Genomic DNA, 26245 nt, shown 5'->3' on the forward strand with positions numbered 1-26245 from the left:
TTTATTAAGAGTGACGCACGGCAAGGGAGCACTACCCCCCCGGGGAGGGGATGCAGAGGAAAGGCCCGTGGGCACCCTCCTGCCTGCCGCCGCTACCCCTCCAGCCCTGCCACTCCGCAAGGGACTAATGTAGTCCCCAGAGTGCAACGGGAAGTAAAACCATTCTCCACCTCATAATAAGTAGTTTAAAAAAGGACCCCTGGGGTCCAACTGCTCAGGGCAGCAGCAAGCTGTGTCCAGACGTCTTGTATCCCAGATGAGCGAGGGTTTCCAGGGCCCTGACCCGCCTCCTGGGAGCAGTCCACCGGCCGGGGTGACCAGGCCGGAAACCAGCCACAGCCAGCTCTCTGGGTTCCCCAGACCAGTCCCCGGTCTTACAGTCAGGCCTCAGGTCAGGGGTCAGAGGCGGGGGGCCAGGCTTTCTCAACGTTGGCGTGCATGGCCTGCGGGAGCCACTGGCAGTACTCAGCCAGCAGGTCTGCAGAGGGCAGGAGAGAGGACAGTCAGAGCAGCTCTGGACCTGGCTGCCCGCAGCAGAGCAGAGCCTCCCATCAACCCTCGGTTGCCTCAGTGGGTCCCATCCTGTCCATTTGCGAGCCCTTGGCCACGGGGCACTGGTGACACTCACATTTGGGGCTTTTCCTCCAAGCAGCCAGCAAGGTCTCCCGGCAGCTGGCCTGCTCGGCAACAAGGGCTCTCAGCAGACTCTCCGTCCTGGGCTGTAGCCTGCAGGTGGGGATGTGGGCTGTAGGGCATCACTGTGCCCAGAAGCTGTGGGAAGGGGCGAGTCCCACTGCCAGGCCAGCCTCACCTACGATGGTGAACGGTCTGCCTCTGTCATGCCGGGGGTGCTGGCCAGAGAAAAGGATCTAGGCTCGATCACCCCTCCAACTTCATCTCTTCTCACACTTGACTCTTCCTGTCTCTGACCCACCACCCTGGCTTTCGACAGGGTCCTCGAGCGCTACCACCCAGGCTGCTACCATACACGCTGCTCATCCCACCTAGAACCTTCCTCCGTCCTTCTGCTCACAGCCCTACCCTGTCCACATCTGCTTGGTCAGACTCCGCTGGACCAACCCTACACCACTAGATGTCCTGCCCTGTCCCTTTGTAGCTCAGTCCCCACATGCCATCTGTCCTAGTTATGTTCTCTCTGGTGACAGCCTCCACAGCTAACATGAGGACATGCCTGGCACAGAACAGGTGCTCCAAACTGCCGGGGGAATGACTTGACCGGCAGGGGCCCCTGGCGCCATGCCCCCACCCTGAGTCCCAGGAGACCCTGGCGTACGCACACGCCTGCCTGCTTCCTAGGGGTCAGGCCCCCTGCACCAACTAGGAAGCCACCTTAGGAAGGGGCATGTGTTTGCTTGGAGCTGGGTGGGCAGAAAGAAAGCAAAAGGGAGGGGCAGGGATAAGCAAAAGAAGGTTGTTGGGAAAGGGGGGTCCTGTGCTCAGCAGGCAGGCAGCCCCCAGGGCTCATATGCAGGATGTCTCCTAGACGCCTGAACCTCAAGATGGGCTGACCCGAGTCTCCCCAAAACCTCAGAACATGACCTTATTTCCTTGTTTGGAAGGACGGTCTTTGCAGATGGAATCATTTAAGAGGAGCTCATACTGGATTGGGGTAGGCCCTACATCCGATGATTGGTGTCCTTGCGAGAAGACAAAACCCAGAGACAAGGAGGCACAGCCACATGAACACAGAGGCAGACCTTGGAGGGATGTGGTCACAAGCCAAGGAATGACTGGATGCACCGGGAGCTGGAAGAGGCAGGAAGGACCCACACCCCCCCCCAGAGCCTGCAGAGGGAACACAGCCCTGCTGATCCTTCACTACCAACTTCTGGACTATGAGGCTGTGAGAAATCTATTTCTGCTGTTTTAAAGCACTTGGTTGGTAGTCATTTGTTATGGCGGCCCTGGGGCGCTAACATGGGCTCCCTTCCCCACCACGTGCCACCCTGACGCTCCCGGGGAAGCCTCTACCTGGCCCATGTCTTCAGCATCGTGCTGGGGCTGGACAGCAAACAGCCCCGGTAGGAAGCCAGCTTGGGGAAGACCTGAGGAGAGACCACAGGACGAGATGAGGGATCCCGGCTCACCTTCTGCCCATGTCCCCAGGCAAGGGGGCGGGGGAGCTGCTGGGCCGCCTACCTGCCCTTCCAGCAGAACGCGGGCGAAGTGCTTGTAACAGTCAATGCCCTCCGGGAAATCCACCTGCACCGCAGGGAGCGGCCACCCGACACGATCTGGAAGGCAAGAGCCTGTGAGCAAGGGTCTGGAATGGGTCCCCACAGGCCTCTAGTCCCGTCCCTGAGCCCCGGGTCCCACCCTGCGAAGAGACAGAAGGCCCGAGGTGACATGGCCCGTGACCTCCATTTCCAGGGCGCGCGGTATGGGACCATGTGTCTGCCAGCACCCGAGGCTGGCAGAAGTCACCCTGACTCACAGAACACGCTGGCCCGGTGACACAGTACCCGCCCCTTCTCTGGGCAGTAGGTGGGGGGCGGCTCCTCCAGGGGCTTGTCGAACTGGCAGTAGGAAGGCAGCAGGACCGGGATCCACTGGACCTCCACAGCTGAAACACCTGGGAACCAGGAAGAGAAGGGCCGGGGGATCGCCGCGGCACTGCTGTGGAGGGGTGCCAGGGTCCCACACCCCTCAACCAGGGTCCCAGTGACACAGCTCACCAGAGCCACAGAGGGTCAGGCGAGGAGCTGGCCACCAGCTCGGCTACCTTTCATGTACATCTTGGTGGTCTCCACGATTTCCTGGTAGACCACGAACTCGGGCAGCTCTCGGAAAAGGACAGAGCTCGGGTGGATGAAGACGGGATCATCGAGGAGAGGTGTCTGCAGAGAGACGGAGAGCGAGTACGAATTCAGGCGAGGTGCAAACACCAGGGAGATGAGCCCACGTGAAATCGATTACACGTCCCACCCGAAGGGCAGGAGCGTGTGCGGTCAGCCCACGGCGGGGCCACGCACGCATTTGTACGTGGCCATGCATGGGGCAGATCTGTACACCGAGCAGCACTGAGCCCCGTGGCTGCACCCGGATGACGGGGCGCCACGTGAGACAAGCCACACACAGACCACTACTGTGAAACATCCAGAACAGACACATCGGAGACACGGAAAGCAGATTCACAGGGCAGGGAGATGAGCAGAAAATGGGGAGCCACCGCTAACGGGCACGGGCGTCTTTAGGGGAGGCTGATGATGCCGTGAAGCTGACCGTTCCTGTGGCCATGCAGCTCTGTGGAGACGGAAAGCCACAGAACTGCACGCCTTAAAGCGGGGAATTGTAGGGCATGTGATTTCTCTCTGAATTAAGTGATTACAAAAATAGAGCTGGGGGCAAAGCGAGGCCTAAAGGAAGATGTGACCCCGCCGCACACCCTGCCCTGATCCTTGGCGGGGACTTTCCCAGAGGCTGCAGGCACTCAAGTGTGAGGAGGAGGGGCCCCCAGCAGCCCCCAGCGCTCAGGCTGGCAGGATGCCAGAAAGATGGGGAGGGCAGGGTGGCCAGGAGCCTGGTTAGGAGATCAGCCCATGCACCACACCGCACTCCCCGCACTGGGCCAACCTTGTAGGCATTCTTCCACTTGTCGTCCAGCAGGTCCTCGCTCTGCACCCTGCGGGCCAGGTGGTCGCCCAGGCCGGCCACCACGATCTGCCGCAGGTAGGTCACCTGGCTCTCAGACGGCGGCTGCATCTTGGGGTCCACAAAGAGCCCAGCCTCGGGGCACACGGTATTGACTGTGGGGAAAGCCAGGTATGAGGACAGGGGGGCCCGCGGTTTCCTCTACCCTGACCTTCTGGAAGGCCTCACACCACTCCACGCTATGGAGCTCCAGACGCGCCTGCCTACTTGCTTTGGCCCCTTTCCACCGAGGCTGCTGGGGGAGACAAAGCCCTCAGCTGCCTGCCCCAAACCCATGTCCTTCTCCTCCTTAGGACAAAACCCCAAGTCCTCAGCAGGCAGCAGAGGGAGGTGCTAAGGGAGAACCCGCTGGGTGGGCACAGACCATCCCCTTGGCCTGAGCGCAAGAGCACGTGTGCCTGGAAGGGACCCGATGAGCGGGGTTGAAAATAAATCTCGGCGAGTAGGTGAATTCGTCATCCCTGGGTGTGCACAGCAGGGTGAAGACTGTCTCCCCTCAAGCTTCTGCAGGGAGCCGAGGCAGGCACGAGATCAGGGGAGGCCTCACCCTTCCGTAGGGGTGAGGGGAGGAGGAGGAGGGTCTGAAGCTGCTGGGGGGTATAAAGGAGGTGGGGGCTTTGGGCCCTGCAGCTCGGGAGGGGACAGAGCAGGGAGAACGGGAGGCTCAGACTTGGAAGGAAAACTGTATTCTGAGATTTACCGTGTAAACCTCCTCTTGTCTTTTTTCTACAAAACCTTTGGCAGAACACATGTTAACATAAAGAGAGAGAAAAAAGGAAAGAAAGAGAAAGGACGCAGGCCCAAGAACAGAACACAGAAGACCAGCAGCCTCCAATGCCCGCCGGAGCTCCCAACTCCCACACCCGGCCCCGATGCGGCTTCCCACAGGTCTGGTCTCCACCAGCTCAGCCCAGGGGCAGGAAGAGGGGGACCGCACTGTCAGCTGCTCCCTGACTCCCCAAAGGGGCCTCCACTTGATGCAAGGGAGGGAACCCAGGATGGGACTAAGGTGGCCTCAGGGGCTGGTAGGAAGATGTAGCGAGCAGCAGCTCCAGGCCCGTCCTAGGGATGTTACTAAGGAAAAGAGGAGCCCGAGAAAAGGCCTCGTGGGAGAGACTGCACATTACCCCTCCCTCGGCCTGTCCTAGAAGTGGCCAGGACCGATTCGGGGGTTACGAATAAATCTCAGCGAGCAGGTGAATTTGCAAATTGGACTCCGTGGATAACGGGGATTAATGGTACGGGGTTAACGCCGCTCAAAACAACTTTCATCATTACAACAGTCAAGTTCTCTGCCGGTGTCACCAGAGATGGGGAAACCTGGGGAGCCACCAGAGGCTGGTATGGGGGACACTACCTGCAGTGGTCAGCTGTCCCCGCAGGCGCCGGATCTCCATCATGGCCTTGTACCGAAGCCCATTGGCCTCACAGAACTGGGGGGAGCAGCCAGAGTACTCACAGGATCCCACGGCACCTGCAGATGAGGGGGCACTCGCTTGCTGCCCTGCCCTAGGCCCGCCGGACCTCCGCCACCCCTCTAGGCCGCACGGGGTACGCACCCAGCAACACCATGATGTCTCCCAGCTTGAGAGAGGCGCCCTGCCCCGCCCAGATCCTCTTCATCTGGGCCACCCGGGCCCGCTTGGCCTTCAGCCCGGCGAGCTCGTCGTCACTGGCCGCAGGTCTGCAAACACACCCCCCCCCACCCAGGCTACTGCTACCGGCCTGGCCACCCTCGGGGCAGCAGGGGCAGAGAAAAATCCTGGGGGAGCCACTGACTAACACGGTTAAGGTCTTGGACTCAAAATTTACCACCTGTAGCCCGGGAGACGAAAAATGTGCATTCTCCTAAGCCAACCGTTCCACGTCTAGAGACCTGATCACGAAGAAAGAATCCAACAACCGAGTAGTCATCACAGTGGCTGCACTGCTGACAAGTGACAACAAAAAGCCCTGAACACTGCCGTCCCAGCCACCGAGGGCGGCCTGGGTCAGTGATCACTGTCGCGACTCCCTGGCCCCTCCAGAGGAGCCGACGCCGGGGTTAGGGCATGCGGCAGACACAGTTTGGAGCCCTTAACTCATGTTACCTATTTTAACCCTGACAACAACTCCATTATTATTTTTGTCTCACCCCCATTTTCCAGATGGGAAAGGTGAGGCCCAGAGAGGTGAAGTCGCTCCCCGAAGCCACACAGTCCGGAGTAGCAGAGGGAGATCGGAACCCGGGGGTCTGGGCCAGAGCCTGGGCTCCTGGTCATTACATGCTCAACGGGCTTCCCAAGCGAAGACCGGGCTCTGCAGGGCTCCAAATGCGGCTGGGCTCAGGGAGGACGAGCACTAGCATGAGGCCACCCGACGCGCCAGTTACTCCCCCTGGAGGCCGGGCTCCCAGTCGCCGCTCAGCACAGGGCAGCCCCCACTGGCCTGAGCAGCGCCCCCAACCCCACGCCCACCTGTCCAGCTCCTCGAACAGCTCGCGGACAGTCATGGCGGCCACAATGGTGATGGCGTAGGGCAGACAGCCGTGTTGCCTGCTCAGTGCCAGCATCTTGGCATAGCGGGGCGCCACAGGGAACGTGGCCATGGTCCTGCCCAGCGCAGTGATGGGGCAGCTCAGCCGGGACCTCTGCAGCTGCTTCATGCTGGAGGAGAGGGATATGCGGTGAAGGGGTGGGGTGGGGGGTGTCGCGACTCAGCGGCCCTGGTGCTCAGGGCAGCTCAGGAGGCAGAGGGCTGAAAACGGTGCTGGGAACTTGCTCTCGGCTCCCCCGACCCTGACCCTACCTACCTCTCTGCTTTCTGGGGCGCCTGCAGGGCACCAAGCGCGATCAACAGCTCCTCGGCGGCCACGAGGGCCTCCACGGAGGGAGGCGTTGGAAAGGGGAAGTTGATGACCTGGGCAGGCGGGGAGAAGTGGCGGGGGCAGCTTGAATGCAGAGAAGCAAGCACACTGAGTGCCGGGGGCAGCACGGCAGGCCTGGCAGGAGGATGGCGCTCCCGTACCTGTCCAGAGACCACTCACGGCCCCGGACACTTAGAAAGGACCCCAGGGACTCTCCTCGTCTGCAAGCCAGGGGAACCCCAAGTGCCCCCTCCTTTATTTATTCATACGATCCACGTGCTCGATAGCATGTACTGAGCACCTCATGTGTGCCATGGCCGTTCTTGGCCACAGAGACCAAGAAAGCAGACGACAAGGGCTCTGCCTCAGCCGGAAGGGCCGCAGACGACCCGGGAGTGAGCACGGAGACCGGCACAAACGTACCCGCATGACAACAAGGTGAGGGGGTGGAGGGACCAGGCTCAGGGACAGTGGCACCTGAGAAAGAGTGACCGACTCCGAACAAGTGTTCGAGCAAATCCGCACACACCCGCATCCACAGCTGCTCGGGCCCTCTCGGCTGCAGGCAGTGACAACACAGGCGCCCACTGACAGGTGAACAGCTAGACAGCACGTGGCCGGGCCCCAGGGTGGAGCAGGTCTCAGCCAGAAAGAACTGAAGTGCGGACACGTGCCACCACAGGGGTGACCGTTGAAGACATTTATAGGAATGATTCCATTTACATGAAATGTCCAAAGCAGACAAAGCCATGGAGACTCGGGGTTGGGGAGGAAGGATTGGGAATGACTAGTAACGGGCGCAGGGTCTCTATCTGCCTGCAACACACTCCCTGGAGCAGCAGAAAGGTGGGGGACCCCTGGACAGGGGCATCGTGAGGATGCTGCTGTCGCCAGAGGATTGTGTCAACAGAACATTCTGGAAGCCCCAGGACAGCAACAGCCCTCTGTGCCGTGGGCAGGCGCTCTGAGTGTTGGGAAGGGTGCAGTCCTGGGGAAGCAGGGGGTCTCGGGAGCCGGCCGTGCCAGGGGGAGCTGTGTAGACACAGCGCGTGGGAAGCTCCATGGGGTACGGGCAGGGCTGGGGCCTCCGCTGACCTTTTCAATGTTGAGTGCCTTCATCTGAAGGATCAAGTCTTCAACGGGCCTCCGGGTGATTTCAGGAGGAGGAAACTGCTCAAAGTCACCAAAAACTGCAGACGAGTAGAGCCTGAGCCAGGAGAGGTGCCAACGTAATGGAATTATTGTATCAATAAACCAAAAGGGAACTCAGCCCAGCCACCTGGTACTGGACCTCCACTGGGCCCCGGAGGAGGTCAGGCTCGTTCCCCCACGCCCCACCCACTGCTTCGTGTCCCTCCCCCGCGGCGCGGACTCAGAGGGGTCAGCCGCCACGTGAGGGACGGAGAGCGGTGCCTGGAGCCCAGTCCCCAGCGAACAGCAACCGCTGCCACTTCTCCCTAGGTTTCTGTGCACCATTTCTCAATTTCCTCTTTTCATAATTTGAAATATCAACAAAACCAGCAATAAAGCTATCAAAAATTAATAACAGGATACAGTCTGTGAAAGAACACTTGCCAAAAGCACCTCTAATGAGGCTTTCCTGTCCAGATGAGGAACTCTCTCCGCTCAACAATAAAGGACAAGTAACCCCACTAAAAAACAAGCAAGAGATCTGAAAAAGCATTTCTCCAAACAGATAAATGGCCAAAATGCACGGAAGAAGACATGCAGGGCCACCAGCCATCAGGGACAGGCAAACCAGGACCGACGATGTGCCACCGCAGCACACTTCCGGTCTTTAAAAAATGGAAAACTAACAGGTATTGGTGAGAACGTGGGGCAACCAGGGAAAACTTCCGTGCACGGCTGGTGGGAGGCCACACGGTGCAGCGGCTGGGGGACACAGCGCGGCGGGTCCCAGCAGGAGCAGCGGAGTGGCCACGGGACCCAGCAACCCCTCCCCTGGGACAGACCCAGGGAGATGGAGACACACATCCAAGAGTGGGGACGGGAAGGGGCGGTGATGAGAACACTGGGAATGGGCTGTGGAGACGCCACACACTGCCGACACCACAGCCCCCAGAATGGAGGGTTTAAAACGGGGACATTTCTGGTAGGTTAATTTCACCACCACGAAGTTGTCACAAAGTAACACGAAAACACAGCCGCTAAAAATAAGTCATCTACTGAGTCAGCAGCCAACTGAGCTCCAACGAGGCCCCACAGAACGCCCCAAGGACTGTCTCCAGTGGGACAGTATTCGCTGCAGCCTGGGGAGGGGACCCCTGTTCCTTGCTCCCTGCTGGTGGTTGCTGCAGTGCCCCCCTGCATCACTGGAGAGGCCCAGGGAAGCCCACCTGTAGCAGTGGCCCGGCTCTGTCCGGCCCGCTCGGCCCGCCCGCTGATCGGCTGAGGCCTGGGACACCCAGGTGACTCGGAAGGAGGACACACCGGTGACACGGTCGTAGTGCCGCTTCTTGACCTTCCCACAGTCCACCACGTACTTGATGCCCGGGATGGTGAGGGACGTCTCGGCCACGTTGGTGGCCACAACACACAGCCGTGTCCCCTCTGGGGGAGGCTGGAAGACCTGGGATTATGGGGGTGGGGAAGCAGCAAAAAACCACCAGAATCAGGAAAGAATTCGTGTGACAGATGGGGGGGTGTCAAGAAGCCAGGAAATTTCTCTTGATCACAGAGAAATCAGCCAGGCTGGTGCGACCCCAGAGGTGGCGAGGGTGACAAGCCCTCTCTTTGCCTCAGGTCACAGTGCTCCTCAGCATAGATGCAGGGAGGCATTCCTGTTCTCCAAAGAGATCCCAACGCCCTTCTAAAACTCAGGGTGTTGATCAAACCACTGATGACAAGGACAACCCAGAGCCCGACCTGCCCTTCTCCCAGTGCCCTTTGAGGGGTCCCAGCCAAGCACCCACCCAGCATCCACCCCAGGTCCCAGGCTGTTGTTACCTGTGCTTGCTTCTCTGGGGCCAGCAAAGAGTACAGCGGGAGCACGTGGAGGGGGAGCGAGGCGTCTGGCTGCTCACCTGCCAGAAATCAGAGGTCCGCTGGCTCTCCCAGATGCCCATGGCAGGCGCCTGCCTCAGACCGCCCGGCGGCCTCTGACCTGTTCTCCACGCTCTGGACAGCACAGTGGTGAGCACAGTCTGGCTCGGAGTCTGAGAGGCTCCACGATCCCCACCCCATTCCCAGTGGGGAATGCCGCCTCGCTGTACCATCTCCTCGGAGGTCTGGCCACCAGACGCCCTCGGGCAACCCCATGAGGCCCTGTACTCCTTTGCCAACAGGGAGCCCTAGAACTAGGCAGCCCTCCCAGCCAGGTCTGAGGCCTGCATTTAGTCAGCAAAGCCGAGCACCCCCATTACAATCAACACTACAAATATTTGAGGTTCTGCTTTGTCAGGCAGTTGAAGGAGATCAGCAAACAGCAGACACAAAGCGGCAGAAAGCCCAGCTCTCTTGAGGCTGGAGACAAAGACGTCTGGGCCTAACAACGGGGCCTAGTACACAGCAAGCGCTCAACAGACACCTGCTAAATGAACGACTGAAGGACCATGAGTAGGCGCCCTGCCCGGGGCACACCTCCATCTTCTCCGTCGTTCCCCAAGTCCAGGTCAAGGTCGGAGCCCAGGGCCTCCTCCTCCTCCTCATCCATCTCCGCCTCCCTGTCCTCGTCACCTTCGCCTGCTGGCAACACCGAGTAGTTGTCCAAACTGATCTGGGGCAATGTCTACGGCAAACAAGACGTCAGAACCACAGACTGCAGGAGACGTAGGTCATGGGCAGGAGAGACAAGCACGTTGAAGTGCAAGGCCCCATCCCCCGACCCTGGAGCCATGAGGCCTCAGGCAGCTCCGGCAGCCCTCCTCGCTGTATCGCTGGGGATAACCACAGGACTCATCTCACACGGCTACAGGCCTGCTGTGAAGATGGACTCAGCATGCAGGATGCACCGCTACCCGGTGGGTCCCAAACAGCAGGGGGGTTAGTGACCTCCAAACAAGGATGCTGTTACCCATGCATCCATGACGACAACATGGGAATGCCTGGGGAGAGCACCCCCCTCCCCGGTTCTGCAGGTAACACCAGGGACCCCGTGCCCTCCCAGAGCGTCTCACAGACCCTGCTCAGCTGCTTAGGGCTGGCCTTCCAGAAGCTTCTTCCCGGCCCACAGCACAGGGGACCTTAAACATTTCAAATCACAGCCCACCCTACAGGCTCTGAGCAGCACCGCCCTGTAGAATCTCCTTCCACTGTAGGAATGTACTAGACCCGTGCTGCCCAATACCGTCGCCAGTAGCCCCAGGTGGCTACTGAGCCCCTAAAATGGACTGAAGTGACTGAGGAACTAAATTTTAATTTTACTTTATTTTAATTAACTTTGCCTCCACACAGTTACATGGGGCTGCTGGCCACCAGAGAAACAAGGCAGCTTCAGAGCCCGGAGCTGCCCCCTACTGCACAAGCCTTTACATACCGCCGCCAGGGCCCTCTTTGCCCTTGTCCTTGACTTCTTAAACTTCCGCATCTCCTCCACTGAATCTTCTCTATCTTCTTTCTCTACAACAGGAGGAGATTGAGGAGAAAGATATCTTGAGGCCAGATGCACGCTACGAGGACTCCGTTCATCCGTCCGGAGTTAGGCCGCTGCACCGCTAGCCACGCCCTGGGAAACAGGAAGGCGGGCAAAGGCACCAGCTCCCCCGACAGGGAGGCCATGAGGCCGAGGCTGACCCCCCGCCGGCTCCCAGGGCCCAGAGCTGCCGCGTTACCTGGGGGCCTGCGTCGGGTGTGTGGGAAAGCTCTCCGCAGCCTGCGGCACAGCGCGTGCACCTCCGCCTGCCCCGTCAGGAACACCAGGATGCCGCCTGCGCCAAGAACAAGAACACTGCTATCCGTGCGCTCACGGAGCAAGCATCATCTTCCCCATCCAGCTGGGTGCGAGGAAGAGCCAGTCACAGCAGTTGAGACCCAGGCCAGGACATGTGACGGGGAGCTGCAAAGAGCTGCACGACCCGCTGTTCGACGCCCCGGGCATGGGCACAGAAGACCAGGGAAGAGGGACGCCACCCAAAGCCCGCACAAGGATGCTCAGGGCAGCTCTACTCACAAGAGCCGGGAGCCCCGAATCTGCACCCTGGGGGTTCGGAGGGCAGGTCCGGCCTGCCTGGTCCCCAAGGTCTCACCTGGCGGCAGCATGCGGTGGATCTTGCAGACCTTCCGGAAGCACTCGCCGCTGTAGTCTTCTAGCGGGGTCCGCTTGTTGAAGTGCACGGTCACCGGGAACTGCCGGGACTCCACCTGAGACGCACCCCAGGGGGGCATTGGGGCTGTGCACTGAGCCTCCACCGCGGCTTGGCGCCTCCCACCTTCCCCAGCCTACCTGCCCTCGGAGCTCCCTAACGCCTGCCCACACTCACCGGAGAGGCCCCCCCAAACCCCTGCCCATGCTTGGCCTCCACCGACCAGGCGTCCCACCGTCCCCGCCCCCGCCCAAGGCTCTGGGCCCCGCACTACCTTGATGACGGGCGGCGGCTGGGGGAAGAGCCGCTGGTTCTGCGTGAAGTCCTCCACCCGCAGCGTGGCCGACATGATGAGCAGCTTCAGCGGCACGTGCCTCTGGGGGACGAGACACCCGGTGACAACGGCCAGAGCCCTGGCGCAGGGACCCTCGGGAGACCCTTTCACCACAGCAAGCGGGCTTGGGCCTGGGGGGGGTTCTACCTTGGCCCGGAGAGCCACGATGCGGGACAGGAGGCCGATGAGGATGTCCGTGTATACGCTCCTCTCGTGGGCTTCGTCGATGAGCACCACCTTGTATCTCGGCAGCAGGAAGTCCTGGGGAGGGAGAGGGACAGTGTGGTGAGGCTGCCAGCCTAGGCCCGAGTCACTCCAAGGTCACACACGCCCCAAAACTCCCCTACCCCGGGAGCTCTTGTCACTGCTGGCACAGATCCCGGAGCACCTGACCTGTGACCTCACGTAAGTTACTCTGCCTCCCCGTGCCCGGTTCTCCATGCGTAAGCTGGGGTGACAGGACCCACCTCATGGGGTCACAGAGAGGTTTCCGTGACAATCACTACCTGTAAAGCACACAGCCTGGGGCCCGGGGCCCGGCAGAGAAACTGCTAGAGGAAGGGCAGCTATCACGCATTACAGCCCTGCTTCCCGAGCCAGGCGCTGGCAGGGTAGGGAGGGCAGGCAGGGAACAGGAATGAGGTGGCGGCAGGGGGACCGAAGGTGCTGGGACAGCAGACGCCACGAAGGAGCCGTACTCAACCACATTTCAGCCACATTCACAGCCACTTTCCCAGTGACTGCGGCTGGCGTCCCGGTGGAGACAGGCATCACTTCTGCCCTGCCCAGAGGTCCCTATCCAGGTGGATGTCGCGCAGCCAGCAAGGAATACACACGTGGCTGACGCACAACGTCTGTGAACCAAATCACAGCAACGCGAGTCCATATGTAACGAGCACCTGCCAGCGGTTGTGCTGAGGGGCTTTTGTGCGTCATATCATCTCTGCTTCAAAACAATTATATGAATCCAGGCTTTCAGATCAAGAAGCTGAGGCCCAGAGAGGTAAAGTAACTTGCCCAAGGTCACACAGAGGTGCTGTGCCACGCAGTGCTTTGCCAGTGGTCAGCATGCCAGCGGCTCACTTCCAGGGGGCGGATATGCAAACTCCCCAGCCCAGGCTCACTGGCCTTGCTTTGTGAGATAAGAGGAGCAACCAACCTTCTGGATTTCCTTGAGCAACACGCCATCCGTCATGAACTTGATTCTGGTCTCCTCAGTGACGTTCCCCTCGTATCGGATCTGGTAGGAGACGACCCTGCAGAGACAGGCAGGCAAGGCTGTGTGGCTACACCATACCGGACAGCAGAGGCCCGGCCCCGCAGCTCCCCCTTCAAGGCCCAGACACCGCCCAGCCTGCGCTCTGTTGCCACGTGCTGCAGAGGGAAGGGGGACTGCCACAGCCCTCTGGAGGATACGCCAAGCAGACCTGGACCTCGGCTGGAGCGCGAGTTGGACCACCAATTCTGGAACCCTTTCAGAAGAGGACAGGAGGATGCTCCAGAGTTCCTCTGGGCTTAGTCACGGTCAGGGTATTATGTTTAAAATGTCCATGATAGGAACGCCTGGGTGGCTCAGCGGGTTAAAGCCTCTGCCTTTGGCTCAAGTCATGATCCCAGGGAGCCTGCTTCCCTCTCTCTCTCTCTGCCTGCCTCTCTGCCTACTTGCGATCTCTGTCTGTCAAATAAATAAAATCTTTAAAAATAAATAAATGAAAATAAAATGTCCACGATAAAAAGGGAAAAAGGATGAGAAAAGAGGACAGGTCTGTATGTACGGTCATTTTCAACGTATACCGTTTGATTCGACAGGAAGGACACAGAAGGGCGTGGGGAGTAGGATCCATTTCTGTCCAAGTCAGACGGGAAGAAATACAGACAGATGCACACAGCTCCTTGTCCGTGCCTACAACTATCTGGAAGGATCCACAGGAAACACGCTGGGGCACCTCCCCACTTCCCCCCACCCCACGCTTGCATGCCGATCCCGGGGTGCAGGTGCTGCTCCGTCCACGTTCACTAACGAGACAGACGAGGGCCACTCTACATGTTTCGGTGCTTTCTCAGCTTTAGACCACACTGGCCGTGCCACCCTTTGCAACCCGAAGACCGCAGTCTAGTCTGGGGCCAGGCAGGCGCATTCTAAACCCGGCCCCGAGCCGGCCTCAAGCAAGCGCTGTGCTGGCTTCATTCTGTCGTCCAAATCACGTCCCACAGTCTCACAGCAGCAGACGATCCGCACTCAGGAGCTTCGCCTAAAATAACTCGCCTGCACGAGCACTCATCACTGCCTGCCTGTGTCCAGTCCCCTGCTGCTCTGCTCTGCCCCTGAACCCCCAGAAGGGTCCTCAGCGCCCTGTGTGTGAAGGGAGCACAGGGGCCTGGATGCCTTGTCCGTGCTCTGCGGCCCCCGCCCCAGGACGTCCTGCTGTCCAGGGCACGGGAAGCCTTCCTGCACAAGCAGGAAGCTCAGATGTGGAAGCACCACTCCCACCCAGAGCCCTCGGGATGGACAGGGCCCACCAGCAAGGCCTAACCCCTCCCCCAGGAGGCAGAGCCCTCACCTCTGTGACAGATTCATCTCTTTGGCCACTCGCTGGGACATGGCTATGGCAGCCACTCGGCGGGGCTCCGTGATGCCAATGATGCTGTTGTCACTGGGGGAGGGAGAGCACGACACATCAGTGGCGCTCGGGCCCACCTGTCCATCCCCAAGCCGCCCACGGTTCCATGTCAGGATTCAGTGTGTGGAACAGTCCTCTCCGGGGGAGGGGGGACAGGCACCAGACAAGGCACCGCCGAACAGCACAAGGGAGCAGCCCACCAGTCAGCACATAGACGCTTTGGCGGTCACAGCCCGGTGGAAACCAGGCAGCTGCTGCTAGAAAGGGGCCTGGGGGGAGCCGGCCCTCAGGCAGCAGAGAACGTGCTCCTCTCGACACAGAGCCTGCCAAGGGCACAGGGTCTGGATTCTGGGCTGTGCAGAGAACAATTAATGTAGTAAGCCCACGGCTGCTCTCCTTAGAAGGGTCAGCATAGTGGGCTGAAGGTGGCTGGCGTCCAGGATCAGAATTTCAGGAGGGCTCCTGGTCATGTGCCTGGGCTGTCTGCACAAACAATGTGGCTGATGCTGGACCACCTGCTTATCTTCTGGGCACCTGGGACTCGGGGGCGTACCGGGCAGAGGGTGCCGAGGGGACCACAACAAACACCCTGCTCCGTCTACTAGGAGAGGGCTCTGGAAGCCCGGGGCCTGGATCCGCCAGACTTCACCCCATGTGCCTCTCCCCTCTGCTGGCTGTGTTCTGTGCTCTTTTGCTCTAATAAAACACTCACGTGTGCAGCTACAGGATGGGTCCCATGAGCCTTCCCAGCAAATCCGTGAAGCTGGGGTGCTCTTGGGGACCCATGATGCACACGCGGGTCAAAAGTGCCAACAGGAGGCGACATCGGCAAACACACTGCCCCATGTGCCAGGGACCGATCTAAGCATTTTATGCAAATTCTCTCAATTCATCTACATAACCTGTGAAGTAGGTGCCATGGCTGTCCTTATCTCGGAGCTGAGGACGCAGAGGCCCAGAGAGGTTAAGGAGCTTGCCCAACGCCACACAGCACATAAATGGCAGAGCTAGGACTAGATCCATGGGGGCTCGTGTTCGGAATAACTTTTGGGGATCACAGCTCCACTGTCCCCTGAAGAACCTGCGGAGGACCATGCGGCCAGCCCCCACCTGCTGTAGCCTGCTTCGTAGAGAAACTGCGGCACCTGCGTGGTCTTCCCACTGCCGGTCTCCCCACACACGATGACGATGGGGTGCTCAGCCACTGCCTCCATGATCGCTTGTTCTTCGGCAAGAATGGGGAGCTTCAGCCGTTCTTCCTGGCGGAAGAGGGGAAGTCAGTGCTCAGGGAACAGGGGGTCAGCAGGACTATCAAGGTTGACACGGTTTCTGGAAAGGTGTCCGTGGGCACGTGGATGCCGCAAGCTTCCTAGCAAGTCGCCGATGCCCTGCCACAGGGTAATGGGTGAACCCTGACCGCGGACAAGAGGGACACAGATCCACAGCCCCCAGGAGACAGAGACATGGGCGGGGTCCTTCCAGGTCAGAGCAGATGTTCTTGGGGAAGGCTTGGCTGGTACAGAGGAGCCCCCCTGAGACACAGTAGTCTCGGCTGTTGCTGGGGGCGGGGTGGGTGGGTTTACATTTCTACCTGATCACTCCAGTAAACAATCCGGTGCTAATCTTATCCAAGTCCAGGACCTGACACCTAGCGGTTCCTCCCTAGACACGTCTTCCAGAGCAGTGACTTTACGATTTTATTCATTTGAGAGAATGTGCGTGCGTGAGCGCTTGCGTTGGGGAGGGAGCACTGAGGGAAAGGGACAAGCATACTCCCTGCTGAGTGGGGCTTGATCGCAGATCCATAACCCTGAGATCACCACCTGACTACAACAGAGTCAGACGCCTAACTGACTAAGCCGCCCAGATGCCCCCAGAGCAGTCACTTTCAAACCCTCTTTCCTACAACCCACACACAGAACAGGTTTTATGTGGTAACTCATTACACACACACACACACACACACACACGTACAGTTGACCCCTGAACAACACAAGCTGCATTTGAACGGAACGAGTCTGCTTCCTTATGCACAGATGTTTTCCCTATAAATGAAGGCCAGGACTAGGAGCGCCTGGCTGGTTCCGTCAGTAGAGCATCTGATGCTTGATCTCAGGGTCATAGGTTCGAGCCCACATTGGGCACAGGGATTACTTAAAAAAAAAAAAGTACAGGACTAGAGATGTGTTTTTCTCTTCCTTATGAATTCTTCACATCTTTTCTCTGGCTTGCTTTATTGTAAAAATACATTACGTAATACATACAACACACAAAACACGTATCAGTCGCTCTCTCATGTTACTGATAAGGCTTCCGGTCAATGGCAGGCTATTTGCAATTAAGTTTCTGGGGAAGTCAAAGTTGCGTGTGGGTTTCTGACTGCGCAGGGAGTCAGTGCCCTAACTTTCATGTTGTTCAAGGGTCAACGTTTCCCATACTGGAAAAGTTTTATGAACCACTGCTCACGTTCACTATCTGAAGCACGCTCACGTTTAAAAGCATCCCATTCTATTTCTATTCTATTTGCTTCAAAAACAGAAAGTGCTGGTCATCTCATGACCCATGACGGCTATGACCTTGGGTGTGCAAACACTGCCCAACAGAAAATGTTGCTCGTGGGGCACCTGGGTGGCTCAGTGGATTAAACCGCTGCCTTCGGCTCAGGTCACGATCTCAGGGTCCTGGGATCAAGCCCTGCGTCGGGCTCTCTGCTCTGCATGGAGTCTGCTTCCTCCTCTCTCCCTGCCTGCCTCTCTGCCTACTTGTGATCTCTCTCTGTCAAATAAATAAATAAAATTAAAAAAAAAAAAAAAGAAAATGTTGCTCGTGTAAGGAATACTTGAACTGTGCTCTATTCACACAGTGGGACACAACACAGCAGGGGAAAAAATGCCTCCCCCAAGGCAGATGAACTTCGGCTCGTGCATCAAGGTGCATAAATAAAGCTCAGAAACAAAACTAACAAAAAAGCAAAATGCAGGAGGAAAAAAATGATGTGACGTCATTTATAAAACTAAGTAATAAATGGCTTGGGAACATGTATGTGGATAAAGACTAAGAGGGGACAAAACCAGAACGGGGCAGTAGGGACACCTGATGGTGCAGCCAGGGTCCCTGAATGAGGGTGAAGCAGGATCCCACACGACCACCAGCCATCAGATGGCACTGGGCTCTGACTTCACCTGGAAGGAAATCAAGGGGCGCCTGGGTGGCTAAGTCAGTTAGGTATCTGACTCTTGGTTTCAGCTCAGGTCATGATCTAAGGGTCCTGGGATCGAGCCCCGCACGTGGGGCTCTGCACTTGGTGGACAGTCTGCTTGGATTTTCCCTCTGATCCTCCCCTGCCTGCCTCCCCAACCCACTGTGAGTTCTTGCTCTCTCTCTAAATAAACAAAATCTTTTAAAAAAAGATTCTCCCTCCGCTCTCCCTCTGCCCCATTCTCTTTCTCAAAAAGAAAAGTCAGCCAGCTTGCCCTAACTATATGTAAGAACATAAATGCACCTGTAACTGAAACTAGTTTCAGTAAATACTACTTATTCTTATGTAGAACACAGCACTGGTATTTTCTTTCTTTTTTTCCCCATTAAAAAAAAAAAAAGGAGCTGGTTACATCTCCCGGCTTCCACAATACAATCTGTGGTCTGAAACAACCCCTCGCGGGCCCAGGAGGCCTCCTGCCTCAGGGACTCAGCTCGGCGGTTCTAAGTGTGGGACAGCCCCCTTCCTTGGTTCCCGGGGTTCTTAGCACTTGCCCTAGATGGCTTCCCGGGCCCTCCTGTTCTCCCCCTTCACGGCCCCTGATCCTTTTCGACACGGCTCCTGTCCCCGTTCACAACAGTGCGGGGTCCCCACCCACGTCCTCTGCTGCACTGACAGCCGGAGGCTACAGAGCATCGCACTTCCAGAGCTTGGCTGCCGGCACACGCTTGGGCACCGAGGTGGAGGCCCCCTGCTCCCCCTGCCCCCGCCCCGTTCTGCAGATGAAGAAAGGGAGGCCCGGGAATGGGCGAGAAAGTGGTGGAAGCAGATGTCCACTTCAAGTCAATGGACTTCACAACCCATGCTCATGTCCTGGTGAGTGGCCACCTGCGCCAGGACCCACGGTCAGAGGTCGAGGGTGATGGTGAGCCGGCGATGACAGAAGCAGGTGACATCCGCCTCCACAGCCCTGCCCCTGTGCCGGGCCTACTGTAGGCACACATGCACACGCTCCCGCTCATCGGTCTCTACGACAACCCCCTAGGTAGGCAGTGGTTCCTGTTCCAGGAGAGGCCGCTGGGGCACAGGAGGTGATGTGACCTGTTCGAGCCCCAGGGGTGCTCCCCCCACATCCTCGACCCCCCCAACTGTGCTAGCCTGAGTGCTCATCACCAACACCAGAGCAGCAAACCTGCATTTCGGGGGTGCGGTTCACAGGGATGAAGACGGCGGGCTTCGCTGGGGGCCTGGCCAGGGTGGAGGCTGCTGCGGGAGGTGCCAAGGTAGTTCCGGCCAGACAGGCTTGGCTACTGGGCCCTGGGCTTCCAGTGCCAACCCCTGGTGCAGCTGGCAGTGTCCTGGCTCCAGCCTCCACCAGCTCAGCAGCAGGGGCCTTATCTGGTTCAGACTCTGCTGAGGACTCATATTCCTCCTCCTCCTCCTCTGACTCTTGGCGATAGCGCTTCCGGTTAGCCCCGCTGAGGCTGCTGATTTTCTCCTGTCCCTGGGCTTCTATCTTGTCAGACTTCCTGCCGGGACAGCCAAAAGTCAGGCACGAAAGCCCTACAATGGGCCAGTCAACCAGACACAGCTCTGTGTCGCTATATACCCCACCGAAGCCAGGATTCAAAGGCCACACCCTTTCCCACCCCAGGGCCTTTGTACTTGCCGTCCCTGCTCCGGGCATTTACATTCTCCCTCACTTGACCCAAATGTCACCCAACGGGGAGACCGTCCCATCTCCTTTCACTCTCTTTCCCTGCTTTATTTTCTGTCTAGTGCCTGCCAGCACTAGACACAGATGGAGTCAGTTGGTTCTTGCCCATCTCCCCACCATTAGCCTGTAAGCTTACTTCCTATTCTACTCTTGTACATCCCTCTACCCCCAGGGCCTAGAGGAGAGCCTGGGACATAGTTTGCACTCAGAGCAGCCATAAATATGTAGAATGCTTAAGACCAGGACTCTGCCCTATAGGAAACCCCATCGTGGCTGGGCGTTTCCCAGGACCCTGCAGCTGGGGTCCTGGGAGCCTCAGAGCCATTGCCCACATCTGTCCTCTGTCCTTCCACTGCTCAAGCCCTCCCCCAGGGCCCTGGCTGGGGGCCCGGCGCACTCACTCTCTGCTGTGGTACATACGGTCCCCCGTGCCCAGCTTGGATGTGGTATAAAACAGTCGCAGCTCGGCTTCCGAAACCTGGACTTGGCTCAATTTCTGTAGCATCTCCACTCGCTGGGGAAGGAAACAAGCGCATTAGACATCAGGCAGGATGACCCTCTCATTGGAAAGGAAGCGAGACTCTATATAAGATTTTGGCCTTGCGAACAACTGGACTTTTTAACCCAAAGGTCACATTACGAGTGTTGCGCGGCGGTCCCACCTCCCAGTGAGCTGGGGTGGCTTTCTTTCTTTTTTTTATGGATTTTATTTATTTTATTTTATTTTAAAGATTTTATTTATTTATTTGACAGAGAGAGATCATAAGTAGGCAGAGAGGCAGACAGAGAGAGTGAGAGGGAAGCAGGCTCCCTGCTGAGCAGAGAGCCCGATGTGGGACTCGATCCCAGAACCCTGGGATCACGACCTGAGCTGAAGGCAGATATTCAACCGACTGAGCCGCCTAGGCATCCCCTGGGGTGGCTTTCTACACCCTGACACGGAGTCTGGCGCCAGATGGACCAGGCTGTCCCTGCAGTACCGTGTCCGGAGAGATCATCCATCATCTGGACGCCCATCCGAGGGAAACTGAATAAAGGTGGGCCTGTGTGCGCAACGGGGCGCTCCCCAGCTGTCTCCCAGGGAGGGGAGGCGCTGCTGCGCCTGTGAGTGGTCCCCGCGCTGCCTTCAAGACAGCAGCACGTGGGGACAGGGACAGTCGGCCTCCTTCCCCTGGTGAGCGACTGAAGTTTTGTTACTCTTGAAATCGTAGATGCACTCTTATACGTGCTCCCATCTGGGTACTTTGCATCAAAAAAAAGGAAAAAGCAGGTACAGAACGGTGGGAGAAAACATAGCACAGGATTTTAAGAAAGGGAAAGTGAGCCTCCCTGTGCTAAGGGCTCCAGGGACTGAGTGTCAGGGCTGTGAACAGGGCACCCGGGGTGGTGACCTCGACAGAAAGGCAAATGGGAATTGCATGAAGTCTCCAGACTGGGGTTCCTTGGCCTCTGTGCTGCAGACACTGTGGGCCAGAGAACGTTCTGCTGTTCTGCGCACTGGAGGCCGTGTGGCAGCGTCTCACGCCTCCACCGGGTGTCTCCAGACACGGCCAGAGGGCCTCTGGGGCAAAACTGTTCCCCCAGCTGCACACGGTTGCCCCAGATCCAAATACCATTCCCAGGAAATTCAGAAGGGCAAAGGGACGTGCTTAACTTTACTACAGAGATGAAGTTTTTACAATGCAGACACTGGGAAACTCTACGGACAACCAACCTGATTTCTTTCAATAAATGACAAGGGAGAAAAACACAGGAGGTGGGGTAGGGGAGCATGTATGAAACAATTGGAAATTCGACCACTTACTGGATAATTGAATTTTTTTTTTGATATTTGATACTTTATTTATTTATAAAGATTATTTATTTATTTGACAGACATAGATCACAAATAGGCAGAGAGAGGGGAAGGAAGCAGGCTCCCTGCTGAGCAGAGAGCCCAATGCGGGGCTCCATCCCAGGACCCCGGGACCATGACCTGAGCAGAAGGCAGAGGCTTTAACCCACTGAGCCACCCAGGCGCCCCGATATTTGATATTTTAAAGAAGTTTAGGTGTACTAATGGTCTTGTGGTTATCTTAAATGGTCCTTATTTTAGAGATACAATTGGAAATATATATGGAAAAAATGTTATGCATGGGGGTTTGAATGGTCCCCCCTCCAAATATGCCCATGTCCCAGAATGTGATCTTATTTGGAAAAAGGTTTTATTCAGATCTAATTACATTAAAGATCTCAAAGTGAGTTCCTGCATTATTCAGGTGGGTCCCAAATTCTAAGACAAGTGTCCTTACAAAATACACAGAGAGGAGACCGCCATGTGGAGACAGGGGCCAAGACCGGAGGGACGTAACCACAGGCCAAGAATGCCGGGGGCCACCCCAAACTGGACAGAAGGAAGGCTGCCCCCTGACAGCCTTCATAGGGACCTTGATTTCAGACTCCTGGCCTCGAGAGCTACAACAGAATACATCTCTGTTGCTGTAAGCCACCCAGTTTGTTTCGGCAACCCTGGGACCTAGATACAGATTTCTGCTACCTGGGCTTTGACCCGGGAGGTGGGAAAGTGGCCGGCTGTGGAGATGACTGGGGGACTGTGGATTGACAGTTGCTGTGCTGGCGACAGGTACACACTGAGTTTAGTGCACGAGGTTCTCCATTTCTGTAGATGTGTGAATCTCCCATTACAAAATGTGCTCCTTAACAAAGTATGAAGGGAGGGGCGCCTGGGTGGCTAAGTGGGTTAAGCCTCTACCTTCGGCTTAGGTTATGGTTTCAGGGTCCTGGGATCGAGCCCCACATCGGGCTCTCTGCTTAGCAGGGAGCCTGCTTCTCCCTCTCCTCTGCCTGCCTCTCTGCCTACTTGTGATCTCTCTGTCAAATAAATAAATAAAATCTTCAAAAAAAAAAAAAGTAGGGGCGCCTAGGTGGCACCCAGAATAAAGTTAAAAAGAATAAAGTTAAAAAGTAAGTGACACAAAATGATTAGGACAAAAAAAGAAGAGATGAGCATGCTGACAGGCTGACTGCCCAGGTAACAAACATCTGGCCTCAAAAAAGCTGGGTGCATCCAGACTGACAGAGACTCCTGGAGAGTCTGTAGGCTCCTGAGCTGTCAGGTATGGGGGCTGCTAGTCACAGAGGCCATTCGAATTTAAATTAAAATTAAATCACATAAAAAATTCCATTCTCGGGGCACCTGGGTGGCTCAGTGGGTTAAGCCTCTGCATTTGGCTCAGGTCATGATCTCAAGGTCCTGGGATCGAGCCCTGCATCAGGCTCTCTGCTCAGCAGGGAGACTGCTTCCTCCCTCTCTCTCTGCCTGCCTCTCTGCCTACTTGTGATCTCTGTCAAATAAATAAATAAAATCTAAAAAAAAAAAAAAAATCCCATTCTCCGGGGCACCTGGGTGGCTCAGTGGGTTAAAGCCTCTGTCTTCAGCTCAGGTCATGGTTCCAGGGTCCGGGGATTGAGCCCCACATCGGGCTCTGTGCTCAGCAGGGAGCCTGCTTCCCTTCCTCTCTCTCCTAATTGCCTGCCTCTCTACCTAATTGTGATCTCTGTCTGTCAAATGAATAAATAAAATCTTTAAAAAAAAAATTCATTCTCCAACCATACTTGCCACACATGCCCAGCGACTACTATATGGAATTGTGTAGACACAAAGCATGCCCCCCGTTCCGGAAAGTCTGACTGGACATTCATGTGGCAGAGATCAAGTCGGGGGACACAGACCCCGTCTCTCCCCGTTGTGGAGAGCCACATGCAGACCCTGATGGAACAGGCGTACCTGGCTCTTTTTCTCCTTCTGTTCTAAGATTTTCTGCAGCATTTTCCGCTCTTTCTTGGTCAGAGGCTTCTTCTCCTTCTTTGACAGCGGAGGGGCTTTGGGCTTCTTTTTCTTCTTTCCCGGCAAAACAAGTGCATTGCTTGCATCGACTCCTTTCAACGTGTCTTTATCTGGAAAGACACGCGTGCCTGAACCCCCAGCCCAGGGACCAGAGACTACAGAGGCTTGCGATCCTCCAGGGTTGACATTAATGCCATGTTCTCCGGGGGGGGGTGGGGCCTCTGTGCCGCCTCTCATGGGCACCCCCTGCCCCTGTATGAGCCCCCCCGAATGCCCACACAAGAATGAGGGTGTAGGCCTGTCACCGTTCCCACAACTTGTCTGCCCAGCACCCACCACATGTGAGACTCCGCGGTGAGCGAGGGCACCTCAATCAAGGTGGTCGGGGAGGGCAGAGAGGGGACCTGCTACAACAGTGCTCCCCTCAGAACGGGGTCCTGCTTACTGTGGACATGAGGTCAAAACTATTTCCATAATACTACAACATTCTCCGAAGCCTCTGCAGGGCTTTAAATACTGAGTTCAAGCCATATCTACTTTTTTTATTTTTAGTATTTTATTTATTTATTTGACGGAGATCACAAGTCGGCAGAGAGGCAGGCAGAGAGGGAGCGGGGGAAGCAGGTTCCCCGCAGAGCAGAGATCGAGCCCTGGACCCTGAGACCATGACCCGAGCCCAAGGCAGGCTTAACCCACTGAGCCACCCAGGCGCCCCCGTATCTACTTTTCAGTGTCATAGTTTGAAAGTACCCAATCTAGACACCAATCCAGCTACCGTATTACTCAACCTGAGGCAGACCGTTGGGGAGCACCTGTCCTGCCTGCCATCTAAGGCTGCAGGCTCCCACCCCAGGGCTCTGTGTGGGCTACCTCTGACTCCCACTAGCTCCACCCGCCGGCTTTGTCCGTCTTTGTGCTGCGAAGTGTGAGAGAAGCCTGTCTGTCTCCTCCCACAAGCATCTGAGCTCAGCAGGGCAGAGATTTAAAAACCAAAAAGAACTCCTCTCCCTATACGTCCCCTACAACAAATCATGGCACACAGTGGGCACTCCTACCATCAGGGAGGAATCTGAGCAGAAGTGTCGAACAGCCTGGAGCTGAGCAGAAATGTTTGGGCTGAAAAAAACTCATTCAGGGATCAATGGCAAGGAGATTCTAATAGAAGCCAGAGAAAGAGATGGGATTGCTTTATTTTCTTGCCCACATTCCCCATGCTACTAAATAAACTAGGGCTTGGGACTCCTGGCTGGCTCAGTCGGAAGAGCAGGGGACTCTTGATGTCAGGGTTCGAGCCCCACGTGGGGCGTGGAGAGAACGTAAATAAAACTTAAAAACTAGTGCCGGACTCCATAGGGGAGAAAGCCTCGGGATTGTCCCAAATTCACTGTTACAATTAGACTGCCACAGTGTCCCCCTCTGTGGATCACCTGAGAAGGGGTTCCTCCTGGTCCCCCCCGCCCCAAAGTCTCGGAGGCAGGACGCAGGCCAGCCCGGGCCCAGCCTCCGGCCAGGACGCCTTACCCTCTAGTTCCAGCCGCACCGGGGGCGGCTCCGGGGGGCCCTTCGAGGGGCCGGGGGTCGCCTGCAGGCGCCCCTTGACGTTGTAGCGCCGGCGCAGCTTCCCCATAGCGAACAGTACTGCCCGGATCCCGGGCACAGAAACAAGCCCGAAGCGCAGCCCACGTGGGCTCCCAGACCCCAGGCGCAGGCCGCGAGACTTCCGGGCTGCGTTCTCGCGAGAGCTGAGGATAACAGGAGCCTGGGGGGCGGGTCTAGGGGCGGGGCCTATGGAAAGGCAGAGCAGGGCCAATTTAGAAGCGGGAGCGAAGCCTGAGGTCTCCTTAGAGACCTGAGTTTAAGCCCTGAGTGGTTTGTGCCTGGTGCGGCTGAGTCTCTAAATCTGTTATCTGCTAATACTAATTTGGGAGTGGGACTGTTTAGTCGCATTTTAAAATATAACCCCCCCACTGCAAACTTCTTCCCTCTTTTTTGCTCATCTGCACTTTTTGATATTCCTGTAAAGACATAATTAGTTGTGTAGTGAAAAGGCACAAATGTTTCCATTACAGGGACAGAAGCACTAAGAGAAGAAAGCATCCATTAGGCGGCTTTAAACTCTCATTACCCCATCATATTGTCTGCAGAGCACTCGGAAATAATGTATTTTCTGGATCCTGTAATTATCTTGCATATAGAACAGTTATATCGGCATTTTTTTTTCTGTTAAAATCGTTCATTTGTTAAGGGTAGACATTTAAAATATATTATGGGGGGGAAAGGCCCTAGGGTTTATTTTGGAATTTTAAAAGAACCTAGAACGAGATCTGGCTGCAGAGTAGATAAGCAGTAAGTCATTGAATGTAGGAATGAATGAATGAATGGAGAGTGTGATTGCATAAACTTGCCTCCTGCCCCCCCCAAAAGAAAAGCAAAAACAAAATGACATACGTGCACACACACAGGTGGTGCATGAGGGGACGTAGGTAGTGTAGTGTACGTGTGAACATATTTATAAAGTTATATATTAATTTAAATGGATTTGGGGGAAAAAGAATAATTAACATAGCAAACCTCTGGTTTTGTGGATTTGATAGTTTAGGATGATAGTGGTCTGCAGTTTTCCCTTAAATATCTCTAAGTAAATAAAAAGTGTGTCCAGTTTAAAGCTAAGTATGTAATAATACATTCTCCCGTGTTTTCTAAAATATTAAATACCAAAGGATTATCTCCAGAAAATATAAAGAGACCT

The 26245-nt window shown here is 56.5% G+C and overlaps 1 protein-coding gene across 3 annotated transcripts; it reads right to left on the reverse strand.

The window, feature by feature from the left end:
- Positions 1 to 25208, reverse strand: DHX37 (DEAH-box helicase 37). Of its 3 annotated transcripts, XR_006821069.1 has the most exons (28): positions 25018 to 25208; positions 23437 to 23606; positions 20051 to 20163; positions 19125 to 19461; positions 15844 to 15992; positions 14674 to 14766; positions 13272 to 13368; positions 12260 to 12373; positions 12053 to 12154; positions 11722 to 11836; positions 11308 to 11403; positions 11013 to 11095; positions 10118 to 10265; positions 9485 to 9561; positions 8875 to 9107; positions 7613 to 7724; positions 6464 to 6570; positions 6129 to 6317; positions 5232 to 5356; positions 5030 to 5146; positions 3595 to 3767; positions 2744 to 2858; positions 2456 to 2593; positions 2161 to 2255; positions 1993 to 2066; positions 812 to 851; positions 629 to 726; positions 462 to 478 (listed from the first exon to the last, which is right to left on the reverse strand). XR_006821069.1 is itself a non-coding variant. In XM_046025436.1 (27 exons), exons 1-27 carry the CDS (start codon positions 25121 to 25123, stop codon positions 393 to 395), a joined length of 3462 nt encoding a protein of 1153 aa, XP_045881392.1. In that variant the 5' UTR covers positions 25124 to 25208; the 3' UTR covers positions 1 to 392. The 3 variants fall into 3 exon arrangements, 2 of the variants coding, with proteins under 2 accessions (XP_045881392.1, XP_045881393.1); XM_046025436.1 differs by lacking the exon at positions 812 to 851 and having other exon boundaries at positions 1 to 478; XM_046025437.1 differs by lacking the exons at positions 462 to 478; positions 629 to 726; positions 812 to 851 and adding an exon at positions 868 to 1658.
- Positions 25209 to 26245: the final 1037 nt, after the last annotated feature.

The sequence above is a fragment of the Meles meles genome, chromosome 12 (genome assembly GCF_922984935.1).
Source record: "Meles meles chromosome 12, mMelMel3.1 paternal haplotype, whole genome shotgun sequence".
Classification (NCBI taxonomy): domain Eukaryota; kingdom Metazoa; phylum Chordata; class Mammalia; order Carnivora; family Mustelidae; genus Meles; species Meles meles.

Excerpts from the sequence above, each read along its gene's own strand:
- DHX37 (XM_046025436.1), bottom strand. The coding sequence starts at position 25,123 with ATGGGGAAGCTGCGCCGGCGCTACAACGTCAAGGGGCGCCTGCAGGCG. Across the intron at positions 9,108-9,484 it reads CCCCAGAGAAGCAAGCACAG|GTCTTCCAGCCTCCCCCAGA; the intron begins GTAACAACAGCC and ends CCATAATCCCAG. Across the intron at positions 2,256-2,455 it reads TCACCGGGCCAGCGTGTTCT|ATCGTGTCGGGTGGCCGCTC; the intron begins GTGAGTCAGGGT and ends CTTGCCTTCCAG.